We start from the raw sequence: 12,411 nt of genomic DNA on the forward strand, positions 1-12,411 counted from the left end.
GACCGTACATTTTTACCAGAGAGGAGTGGGGTGAAATATAGGCACGCAAAGCGTGCATGTGTTTGGAGATGAAAACTGAGTGTCACATTAGGCCATTTCGAGTTACCCTTTCTTTTTTGGTTTTTTTTGCGTTTTTTTTACGGTCGCCAAACTGTAAGAAATTATTTTTCCGGAGTTTTGATTTCGAGGACTGGTTTTCTTTTTTTGCGTTTGGCAGAAAATGTTTTATATTTGCAATTAGGAGATAAAAGTTTTTCGTACAGGGATTTAAAGGGACTGTGTCACGGATTTTAGTCAGATTTAGGCATCGGAAAATGGCAACCAAATTGGGTGAAATATAAAAATAGCCACTTAGAACAGTTAAGGAACATTTCAATAACACAGCAAATACAAAAGAAGGTATGGATGGAAAACCATTGAAGAATATTGAAACTGATTGCGATATGGGTTCTGAAAAACTGTTGGGCTGAACGATTTTCAAAGTTAGTCCCGGTTGTTTTTATTTCATTATAACGCCCATATTTGGTTGTTGTGAAGCTATAGTTTTGTCGATTTACATCCATAGAAGTAATTTCTTCGCAAACATTAAGTTTCATAGCGAATATTTGGCAAAATTTAATAAAACAGACTAATCTCAGCCGTGACACAGTCCCTTTAATTTTTGCGATTGTAAGGAAGTCGAATACTACCATTGAATAGGAATTACAACATATTCGTTGTTCAACGAACTAAAACGTATTGTTCCTTCTGAAGTTCGCGAATTTGGGGGGGGGGGGAGGGGGCTTATTTTTGAAATTTTCGGAAGTTCTTTAAAATAGACTTATACTTTCAATAAAGAAATACCAGTGAAGGCTGCACCTTTATTTAATTTCTACAATTTATAGTCATTTTAAATAATAACTTAATTTCAATTACAATGCATTAGAATACAACAATGAGGGAATGACCGATTACACAAGCTGGTCGATACCTCTCTTGATAATCGTTATTTGCTTTAAACGAGACTGGAAACTACTCAAAGAATGCGATTACTGCATATTTAACGAAATACAATCAATACTGTATCACGCCTTCACCTTTTAAAACCCCCCTTATTCCCATCACCGATTCAATTTAAACAGCTTCCTCGTAAGACCTTCATTTAGTAATCACGGAAGTGTCCTGCACACAGGTGCAGTTGTACTTCAGAAACTTGAAACCTTGAGCGCATGTTGGCAAGGTCGTCGGACACTCACATTCACACTTGCTTTTGTTAAGCACCTTATTCTCGCGCACGCAGCGATCTTTGACCTTTTGCTTGCAGTCACAGTCGCAGATTTTTGAATTCCATACGTGATTAATAGTTTGGTCGCAGGGTTTTGCGGCGCGATTGCACACGCACTCGCACTTGGTGTTGTCAAAGTTCTGTGTGGCTGGGTTGCACGAGTTGCTTAGGGCCTTTTTACACTTGCAGCTGCAAGAGTTCGAGTCGTGGTCGTGGATCGTTTCATTGCAGTCAGACTTGCGTTCCATGCAGGCGCAGCCACACTGAGTGTGATTGTAGACTGTGAAATGTTTGTAGTAGTGACTGCGCCCTTCCACCACCAACACTGTCAATACAACCTCTTCTTGTCTCTTGACTGTACAGTTCCGAAGATCTTGGGAAGCACAGTAACCCACACAGCGGTGAAGCAGCACTGTAGCCGGAATGTAAGTAACACCTAGTGGCCTATCTAATTGAACCATGGCGGGGAACGGCCAGTGGCAAACAAACTCACTAGGCTTTTGCAATACGGGATTGGTGGCCTTGTCCCCTGGACAAGAAAACCAAACATGAGGTAAATAAGCATCATAACATTAAAAAATCCCTTTCATTTCTTTTATATGTACTTTCATTGATATATGATTTTAAATAAGCCCTCGGTCTCAAATAACCCCCTCCCTATAAAGCGCCCTCCCTGCCCCGCTAAAGGTCCTTAAATAAGATCCCCAGGGGTTTGATAGAGCTTTTATGTAAGCAAAAATCATTGTTTACGTGACTGTTAAGACATAACTTGGCTTTACACTAGAGCTCGTAAGTATAGTCTAAGTGCACTTGGAACCTACTTTGAGTGTGAAGGGGTAAAACGTAGTTATTTGAACTTTTACTTGGTGACCATGGAAACTTTCGTAGTTCAAAGAAGCCAAAGTACGCCGCCACACGCTACACCACACTTGAGAACGCACTTGACCAATAGGAAATGGAAGCCAGATGAAGGCAGCGTGCAGCGTTGTCACGATTCTGAAGTTGACTGACAGTTTGTGCCATCAAGTAATATACTTTGTCATCAAGGGTGAAACCAGGTTTTGTAAAATGCGACTTGAGATTTTCAAGTGCACTTGAGTCAAGTGCTTACTTGAAACTAGCTTAGCTTGTAGTGTAAAGCCAAGTACTGTACCTACATTTGGTTGTTTTAGTCCCACTGGGATGTGCAGCCACGTGGCAAATCATTGATTCGTCCACCGCCGAAGCTGTGGTTATAATTTCATCACTCGCGACTCTTTTCAAATCGCTAGGCAAGTCCTGCAACATTAAACAAGAAAAATATTTTAGGCTATTAATATTCTTGGTTTTCACGTGACGTCATCAAAATTCTGAAACCCAGAATCGCAAGACCCCTGAGTTTTTATCCGTTCGCTGGCTATTAGACGTCCTTAATATATATCTTTTTGGAGGATTTTAGCTCGATAGCATTCGTCGTCTTCAGTCGGGGGAACAAGTGCCAGTTGATGGCGACATCACTTCTCCAAAAAGTGACTGAGCCCGCAGTTTTCGTACCAGAAGTTGCTAGGCAACATGACAAATTTGTACACCCGATTGCTTTCGGAGTACTCATGAGCACTCGTGCACGTTTTTGATTGGATGAAATAATTCGGAATTTTTTTAAGTGCTTCAACGAAGATTTGCCAAAACCGGCACTTATTCCCCCAACTGTCTTTAAGATAGAGCATTTTGAATTTCGGAGTTTCATGCCACACGAGATCAAAAATGGCCGCCAGAAGTCTGTCACGTTTTCTTTAAAAAAGAGGCCTCATCCTGCGATTTTTAACAATCTGGACAGTTGAGGTTTTGCGGGAGGTGTTTATGTGAATGTTTACTTGTTCGTGAAGGTGATTTGACCACTTTTTGTAGCAGAATTTAATGCCATGTTGGAGCCCAAGCAGTTGGACTTCAACATGGCGTTTCCATACTGTGCTTTCTTAATTTGCGTGAAACACTTTGACGGATAACTCGAGTACGGAATAACGCACAGACCTGAGACTTGGACAAGAAGTTTATATAGTAGTTTTCTACAACCTGTAATCTTGAATTTTTTGACTCGGTAGTTTTGGATTTATTTTTTCGCGGCGTGATAGTGAAAACCACCTATTAAATTTCAAGACGCGTTAGGGCCAATTGGCAGAGTGTCTCTCCTTTCAACGAACTCGTCAAGTCTATTTGGTCCTGGATGTCCCTGAGAATGCTGATGGAAAATCGTTACGAGATCTGTACGACACATTGCGAAACAGGATGAGAAGTTTGGAGTCACTTGGTCTTAAGCCTGATGATAACTCTAGTCTGTCTATGGTGTTGCTGTCAATCTTCGATACTAAGTGGCCACGTGAGCTTAAGGAGAAATGGGAGTTGGAGCTTACCAAATACGAAACTGAGGAGGAGGACAAGGAGATCAACATTTAACAAATCGACCACATTTTTCCATGGTCTACACTCTTATAGACCATAGAAATGACGTCAGAAAATGTTCAAAGCTCAAGTGGAACCACGAGGCGTTAGCCGAGTGGTTTCACTGCAAAGTTTTGGACATTTTATGACGTCATTTCTATGGTCTATAAGGGTGTAGACCATGGAAAAATGTGGTCGATTTGTTTTATACCATAACAAACTCAAACAAACTTGGAGGTCAAGAGCAACACAAACGGATGAATCGCGTGACATTTAAGCCGTCACCCTCTGATTCGAATGATGGTCAAATGATTTCTATTGATGCCTGGACTATAAACAATGTATGTGGTCCTCTTGCAGCTGTAGACGTTGATGTAACAAGATGCAATCATCTGCGAAATCTTAAGCTTGCTGACAATTTCCCAAGGAAAGCTGCTGCGGTGGACCTCCTGGTTGATGCTGACCAGTATTACAAATAAGTACAAGGTAGCATTAAAAGAGGACGACCAGGAACTCCAATCGCAACAAAATCAAGACTGGGCTGGCTTCTGAGTGGTACTGTCCCAGGATCTAAGAAGAGTGAGGAGACGACAGCCATGCTAACCGTGACGAAGACGTACAATGCACATGATCAACATAAACGTTTCTGGGAGCTGGACGCCATCGGAATTGTAGACCAGCAGAGATGCGAAACAACGGCCGAGGAGAAGGATGCAGTTGACCAGCTCACCAATACATGTCGGTTCGATGGCGAGCGATATGAAGTTGGTCTTCCATGGAAGAGAGATCACCCACACCTCGTTGACAATTACGAGCAAGCTTATCAAAGGCTTGTCCCCACCGAAAGAAGTCTAGTAAAGAATCCAGAGAAGGCGAGAATGTATTGTGAGGCAGTGAAACAATACATTGATGATGGGCATGCCCGAGCAGTAGACGAAGAAGATAACAAAGTAGATAAGATACGATACATCTCTCATCATGGAGTATTCCGAGAAGACAGAGCCACTACGAAGTGTCGTGTTGTATTTGACAGCAGTGCCAAAACTCCTGATGGAGTTTCTCTGAACTCTTGTCTTTTATAAGGTCCAAAGCTGCAGCCAGATCTCGGACATGTTCTAATCAGATTCAGATGCCACAAGGTCGGTCTAATGGCAGACATTAAGAAGATGTTTCTTCAAATCAAGCTCAGACGTCAGGATCAAAACAGTCATAGATTTTTGTGGAGAGATTTGCAATCTGTATCGAGCGCCCGACGTTTACTGTATGACCCGAGTGACATTTGGAGATACACCTTCTCCATTTCTTTCCATTGCTACGGTACAAAAGCACGCGAAAGAACACGAAAAAGAGTACCCAATGGCAGCTAAGGAAGTGAATGAGAATATGTACGTGGACGATGTGCTTTTTGGTGCCCCGGACGATGACAGTGCACTACAATTGAAGGAGGAACTTTGTGATATCCTATCGAAAAGGGGATTTCAATTAACGAAATGGGCTTCAAATTCCCAGAACGTAATGGAAACCATACCACTTCATGAAAGGGAGTGCCGACCACTGAGCCCGAGAAGATGTCAGATTCATTAAAGGCGCTGGGAACTACATGGAATACACAAGATGACGTGTTAATATTTGCAAATGGTTCCAGCATCTAGACAGAAGAAAATCCCCAGACAAAGAGAAGCTTGATTAGCTTGTACTCGAGAGTCTTCGATCCAATGGGTTTGCTGACCCCATTTTTGATGATACCGAAGTTGTTGTTTCAAGAACTTTGGACTCGAGGTCTAGATTGGGAAAAGTCACTAGACCTAGACATCGCTAAGTCTTGGGAGATCTGGAAACATGAATTGGCGAATGTGGATCAAATCGAAATTCCGAGGTGGCTGCTACCAAATTTGTCTTCAGTTGACAAAGTTGAACTCCGGTCTACGTTTGTGCTGAGGACGAAGATGGCAACAGAGTATCCAACTTAGTTATGGCCAAGTCCAGGGTAGCACCGGTGAAGCGGGTCACTCTGCCAAGACTCGAGCTTCTTGCGGCGTTCATCACTGCAAAATTTCTAAGTTACGTCATATAAGCACTCCGAATCACGATAGACGCAGTATATGCTTGGTCGGATAGTCAGATTGTACTTGCGTGGATCAAGAAGTCAAGTTCTAGTTGGTAGATCTTCGTTGCAAACAGAGTTCAAGACATTCAGCAAAGAGTCGCACCAAGCCAGTGGAGTTTTTTTCCAGGAAATCAGAATCCTGCAGACCTCGTCACAAGAGGAATTTCTGTATCTAAACTGAAAAACAGCAAGCTTTGGTGGAATGGTCCACACTGGTTACAACAACCTGGCAGTCAATGGCCTGCGTGTGAAATTAACACAGCAGTTCCAGACGAGTGTTTAATTGAAGCAATAAAAAAAAAACAATTAACACAAGTGACATTGTTTGTCTGCAAACGGTTCAGGAAAGCACTCCTTCACTCGCATCAAGATATGAAACCTGGCAGCGCTTAGTACGAATAACTGCAAGGGTCCTGAAGTGGTCACGTTTACGTGGTGAACCAAAGAAAGGGAAGCTGTCCGTTGATGAAATAAAGGAATCAGAATTCACGTGGCTAAGAAACAGGCAGAGAGTTGTCTTTCTCCCGAAATTGAGGAACTGTGTAGTAAAGGGAAAGTGTCCCAGAAGAGCTGCATCGTTAAGCTAGATCCGCAATTTGATGAATCCAAGAAGTTGCTGGTGGTTGGTGGACGTCTACAATTTGCACAGATTCCAGAAGAAACTAAGCATCAAATCATTATACCACATAATGATCCAGTTATAGAGAAGATAATACTTCACGTTCATGTCAAGACAAGTCACGCTGGTCCAGAGACAACCTTAGCCGTCCTTCGTCAACGTTTCTGGCTCACACAGGGAAGACGAGAGGTTAAGAGAGTCTTGAGAAAGTGCCTAACGTGTAAACGTTGGAAACTGAGCCAGTTCAACAGAAAATGGCACCCCTTCCAGCCGAAAGAGTGCACATAGCACCACCATTCACCAACATTGGACTGGACTTCACAGGACCACTGTATCTCAAGGTCAAAGGAAACTCTGGAACAACTACGTCGAAAGCCTACATATGTATTTTCATTTGTGAAGATACACGTGCAGTCCATTTGGAATTGTTGAACAGCATGACGACCGAGGGTTTCTTGCAAGCCCTTCGCCGCATGGTTAATCGTCGAGGGATGGCAAAGGTTATTCATTCGGACAATCAGACCACTTTCCATAAAGCAGCAAAAGTGTTCAAAGCGTCGACTCAAAGAATGAAGATAACGAAGATAGACCCAAACGTCGTGGATCGGAAGAGAAACTGGCCAACGAAGGAGTAAGTTGGAAGTTTACAACGGAAAGAGCCAGTCATCGTGGAGGTCATTGGGAAAGAGTTTGTCGACAACTCAAAGAACCTTTAAGGAAAGTGTTGGGGAAAGCTTTTCTCAATTACACAGAGAAGATGACTGTTCTGACAGATATAGAAGCTTTAATCAACTCTCGACCTTTGACGTACATTGGTGATGACATAAGGGATGGAAGAGTTGTTACTCCGGCTTTGTTAGTCATTGGAAGAGATTTACAAAGTCCGCCTGACAACCTACCCAAGAAAGCAGAAGTGTCCCTATCAGAGCGTTACCGGTACCAACAGCGACTTCAAAATCACTTTTGGTCTCGTTGGTTATAAGAATATCTTCCAAGCCTCACGGTCCGACAAAAGTGGACAAAGGAAGAAATCCCTCTCAAGGAAAGGGATATCGTTTTGGTCTCAGAAGATAACGTTTCCAGAGGGAAATGGAAACTCGGAAAAGTTGCTGAAACCTTTCCTGGGAAGGATGGGAAAGTTCGCACTGTCAAAGTCTTGACGGAAAAAGGAATGATCAATAGACCTGTACAAAGACTGCATTTGTTAGAGGCGCACAGAGACAGTGTCTTCAGTGAAAGGAATTCTTCAGTGACTACTCCCATTGGAAGAGAAGAGAACAATGATGATGTTCGGAATGACGTACGACCCCCAGCTGATGTTCAAAGAGATGTGAATGACCGTCCGTCATTGGTGGGGGAGGATGTTCAAGCACGATCGCGTTATGGAAGGCCAATTGGGCCTCTCAAGAGACTTTAAAAAGCACTCAAACATTTCTGATTTATATTCTTTTCTTTTGTATGTTGTTACGTATGTGCATGTACTTTTCGTTTTTCCCGCGTATGTTGTTACGTATGTGCATGTACTTTTCGTTTTTCCCGCGTTGTTTAGTCAGTTGTACAGTTGTATTTGATGTTACTTTGGATCGGTCGGCTATAGGAGTTTCAAGGAATAAAGATGTTTAATGTATCTCGAGTCATCTGTCGAGTTTTGTGTGGGGTCGATGGAATATCTGGGCCCTTGCATTGTGCTTTTTTAATAAATATTTAGTCTTATTTCTGATCTGATATTTCACATAATTATTCAGTCATGATTTTTATGCAAAAAGTGTCTCATTGAAATGCCACGATAAGTCAAAGTTTTTTATTTTAATTGTCATTTTTTTTTGCAATAATGTTTGGCCCCGAGCTACTAGCTAGAAATTTACTGATTTTTCCATGCAAAGTTCAGAGCAAATAAAATATGTTACCTTTGATGCATGGAGTTATTTTTCAGGTCAAATATTTATTTGGTACATCTTATCTATTTTCCACTCAACTCCCTGCCCGACAAACGAGTGCAACGATTTGATCATGCAGTTAGCGGAGACAAAATTATTGGAATATTATTTTTATATGAATATTATATATGAAAGATAATTTATGGTAATGTTATTTTCAGTAAGATGTGTTGCTTTTATTTACAAAAGCATGGTTTCATGAATTTTTCAACAGAATAAAAAATGAATATGATAAGTGTTTTAACAATTTAATTTCTCATTTTACCCTAATGGCCTTAAAAAGTTCCATGTCCATTCGGGTCGCTTTTAGGCATGGAATGTGCAATTGGACTAGGTAAAAGAAACATACATACATACATACATAGACTTTATTTCCTCTCGAATTTTAGAGTAGCTTTTAATATAATATTTATATTGTAGCTTATATCTTCGAGAAAAATAAATAAAAATAATACAAAAATTTGTAAATGTAAAATGCAAAATGTGGAAAAAAAATAGTAAATGTAACTAAACAAAAGTCATTCCCTGAATGTTCCTTTTTTAAAAGGAACATTCAGGGAATGTTCTAATAAAGCCAGATAACGCATTCCATTGTTTAGCTGAGAAGTATGAAAAAGAACTAAGGCCAAAGCTCGTTGTTCTAGGCTTACAAAGGGACAAAATGTTATTGCCACGTAGATCGTAACAGGAGGACCGAAGTGAGAACATATTTTTCATGTAAACTGGAAAATGGGGGAAAACAGGCTTTTATATAAATAATATTATTGGGAAATTTTGAACGTGTTTATTAGCTAATGACAGAGGTGGAGTTGACTTTCTTGAGAAGACTGAGAAAGCTTTAACTGATAAAAATAAAGTTTGTTCGACTTTGAAATGTGAGAGATCGTACTGTGTAAATTGTCATTTTATAATTATTTTATCTTACCTGGTAGAAACCTGATGTATATGCATGAAAGAGGAATGTAGCGCAAAACACGAATTTTAACATGTTTTAAACACCCGCTGTGGCGCTCGGCTCGTTGCTAACTTCCAGTCAGATAATCCCAAGCTAGAGCGGTTTAAAACAAAGTAAATCAAAGGCCACAGACATTCTACTTTATACATGCAAAGAGAAATTGATACTAAACTGGCTTTTACAGTTCTAACGTCAGTCAGTACGTCTTATGACATTGGTCACTTAAAAGAATGATGCCGATTTCCAGTAATGTTTAATAAATGAGCAGCAGTGTTTTATCAAGTTTAAAACACCAGGCGCAGCCGAGTGTTTTAGACTTGATAAAACACGAACTGCGATTTTATTGAACGGCTTAAAAATCTTCTGATGTAGATCAACTCATTCTTGCACTAATATTTAGATTTGGGTATATTTTGTCCTAGAAAATTGGACGTAAAGTTCAGCCGTGTCTTTATCAGATATAAAGACACTCATTAAACATTAATTTCTTTTGTATTTTCTTTTTGAATTATTAATGAGTTTTTAAGGGGTACTTAAATGTCGGTCGTACGAATCCTAAACAACAAAAATGTGTTTTCAACACAGTGCGAGGCAAATTAGGTGACTATAAAAAAGCATTGAGCATTTTTAAGTTAGAGTTAATTCTCTACCCATTCAATTCTCTAGGATGCAGTTTCTTGACGTTTTACAAAAATAAAAAAATTCGTGCGGATTTCTCTGATAACCGATACTCGTAACACAAACGCTATTAAAGGGAACACAGTTTCTCAAATTGTTTAGTAACGCAAATACAGAATGGGAGTGACTACTTACTACTTAAAGCTAGGAAACTGTTTAATTAAAACTGTTTACTTTTCGTGTTACAGTAACTTAAAAATTTAAACTATCCAAACTTTATGCAATCAAAAATCTAATGCAAAAGGGAAAATCACGGACATCTGTTTAACAAAAAGAACTGAGGAAATATATAATATTATTTTGCAATCACATGTATAGTTTTTAAGAATTAACACGTTTATTACATCAAAAACAAGTTTGTTACGTCAATATAAAATGTTGCTAGGAACTCATCATACTCCGTCGCGTGCTTCAAAGAGATTTTTTAAAGGATTTTAAGTGGACACTGCCTCTGTCTTTTAATGGTCTTTAATCATAATGTAAACATAACTGGGAAGGAAATCACGTCTAAGATTGTAAAAACCTGCCCTCGTTAAAGTGTCTTTTTATAGAGTTGTTCTCCGGTAAACATTTGAAATAACACATTGCCTTCGGAAGTTTTTATTTTATTTAAACGAAATTTTATAATAATTAAAATAAATTTTAAAATGGTTCTTTCTCCATTGCCTGAATGTCTCAGTTTATTGCGCTTAATTGTCTGTTTTTAAGATGAACATGCTTTGTAAACACGTCGAGAAAGAAAAAGAAGCGTTAAGGTCGGTTCTCATATGATCGCCCCGATCGTTTCTATCGCATTGATCGTTTGCAAATACCGAGACGATAGTAGACGATCGAAGTGTTTCGAAGTGATCGGGGGTTTTGTGATTGCGTTGTTGTTTAACTCCTGAGAAGTTAAGTAACGATTTAACAACGTCGGGAATCGGAAGTCCTTCTAAAATTTTACGCAAAATGAAGCGGTTTCCTGGGTAGGGTATGGTCTGAGATAGCTAAGGATAGAGAAAATTAATGAATAATTATAATTACAATTTTTGTAGCGCAAATGTCAGAAAAAGTATCAAAAACTTAAATTTTAGAAACCATTTACTGTAAAATTATTTTGTTAGGTAAATATACAAGTTACAAGCACGTCTAAAGAAATGCCTTAACGTTACATTTTTAAGAGTGGGAATGATCCAAGAGCCACGTCCTAGGTAAAAGAAAACCGCTAGATTTTTTTTTATAAAAAATGTTCCGATAAGGCACTTTGTTTAACACACTTTCTAAAATGAGTTTGCGTTTTTGAGTGAGCAATCTCTTAATCCATAAGCATAAGCATTAGCGCAAGCACAAGCGCGATCACGCAAAAAGGACAAACTTTTGTCCTTGTTCTTGTGCTTGCCGCAAGAACAAGCATAAGCATCAAAATGCAATGCGCTTGTGCTTTTGCTTGCGTCGAAGCCGTTTACACGGAGAAATAAGAGCTGTTATCCTTGCGCTTGTGCTTGCATCGCTAGTGAACACCAGGCTTAAATCTCTAGCAGCGTTGATTTTCTGACTTTCTTCCACCTCTTTGCTAGTTAAGACAAGTCAAAATTTGTGCGTAAAATAATTACCACATTCAGCCTAGAAAAATTCCTACAGCAACTGATTATTTAAAAAATAAAGAGAGATGATAAAGTTTTTAAGGTTTGCAAGTGAAATGACAAAGATGTACACGTAACGTTCATCATGACACGAGCATCATGGGACAAATAAAAAATATAAGTCCATTCTCGTCCCCATAGCCCTTTCGTTTCTCTTAGCCGGCTGGGCCTTGGCACGAGAAAACGAAGGGCTCTGGGGACGCAGGATTTCCAGTTCTAGATTCTAGGACTTTCGGTCTTCATGTATACAGTCATGAAGTTTCAAAAGAATGTATGAGAGAGTCGTTACGTTTTTGACTTCCGTTTAGGAATTCTTTGTTCCAAACAGCCAATCAAAAAAATTCGAATTAATTCAAAACTCCTGTCTCCCCAGAGCCCTTCCATTTCTCGTACCAAGGCTCCTGGCCCAGCCAGCTATGAGAAACGAAAGGGCTATGGGGACGAGAATGGCGCCTAATCTTTCTTCTTCGTTTCGCCCACCACGTAGGCTCTTACCAAAAGTGCTCGTAAAAAAGCATTAAATGCTTAAAGAAGTGCTCGTTTTTTGCCAAAAAAGTGCTAAAATAATGCTAATTTTTTTAAAAAGTGCTCGTGGGTAACATAAAAATGCTTACTTTTTTCCGATTTTATTTAAACATAGAATATTACATTTTTCAGATTTTCAGTTACATTTTTTAACAATAAAATGTAACGATCAATAATTATTGTTTGATGTCAGAGTACCCTCTCGAGCTATCTCTGCCTTGGCTGGCTGACTTCCATTGTTCCTCAATGACAACGTGGATGACGTCATCTTGGAACGAGTGAGATG

General features: G+C 39.6%; 1 protein-coding gene across 1 annotated transcript; it reads right to left on the bottom strand.

Moving 5' to 3' along the window:
• Positions 1-938: 938 nt before the first annotated feature.
• LOC144662304 (uncharacterized) lies at positions 939-9,394 on the bottom strand. The gene is made up of 3 exons (XM_078523088.1): positions 9,271-9,394; positions 2,422-2,542; positions 939-1,793 (listed from the first exon to the last, which is right to left on the bottom strand). Exons 1-3 carry the CDS (start codon positions 9,331-9,333, stop codon positions 1,138-1,140), a joined length of 840 nt encoding a protein of 279 aa, XP_078379214.1. The 5' UTR covers positions 9,334-9,394; the 3' UTR covers positions 939-1,137.
• Positions 9,395-12,411: the final 3,017 nt, after the last annotated feature.

This window comes from Oculina patagonica, chromosome 8 (genome assembly GCF_052425735.1).
Source record: "Oculina patagonica isolate OP01 chromosome 8, crgOcupat, whole genome shotgun sequence".
Classification (NCBI taxonomy): domain Eukaryota; kingdom Metazoa; phylum Cnidaria; class Anthozoa; order Scleractinia; family Oculinidae; genus Oculina; species Oculina patagonica.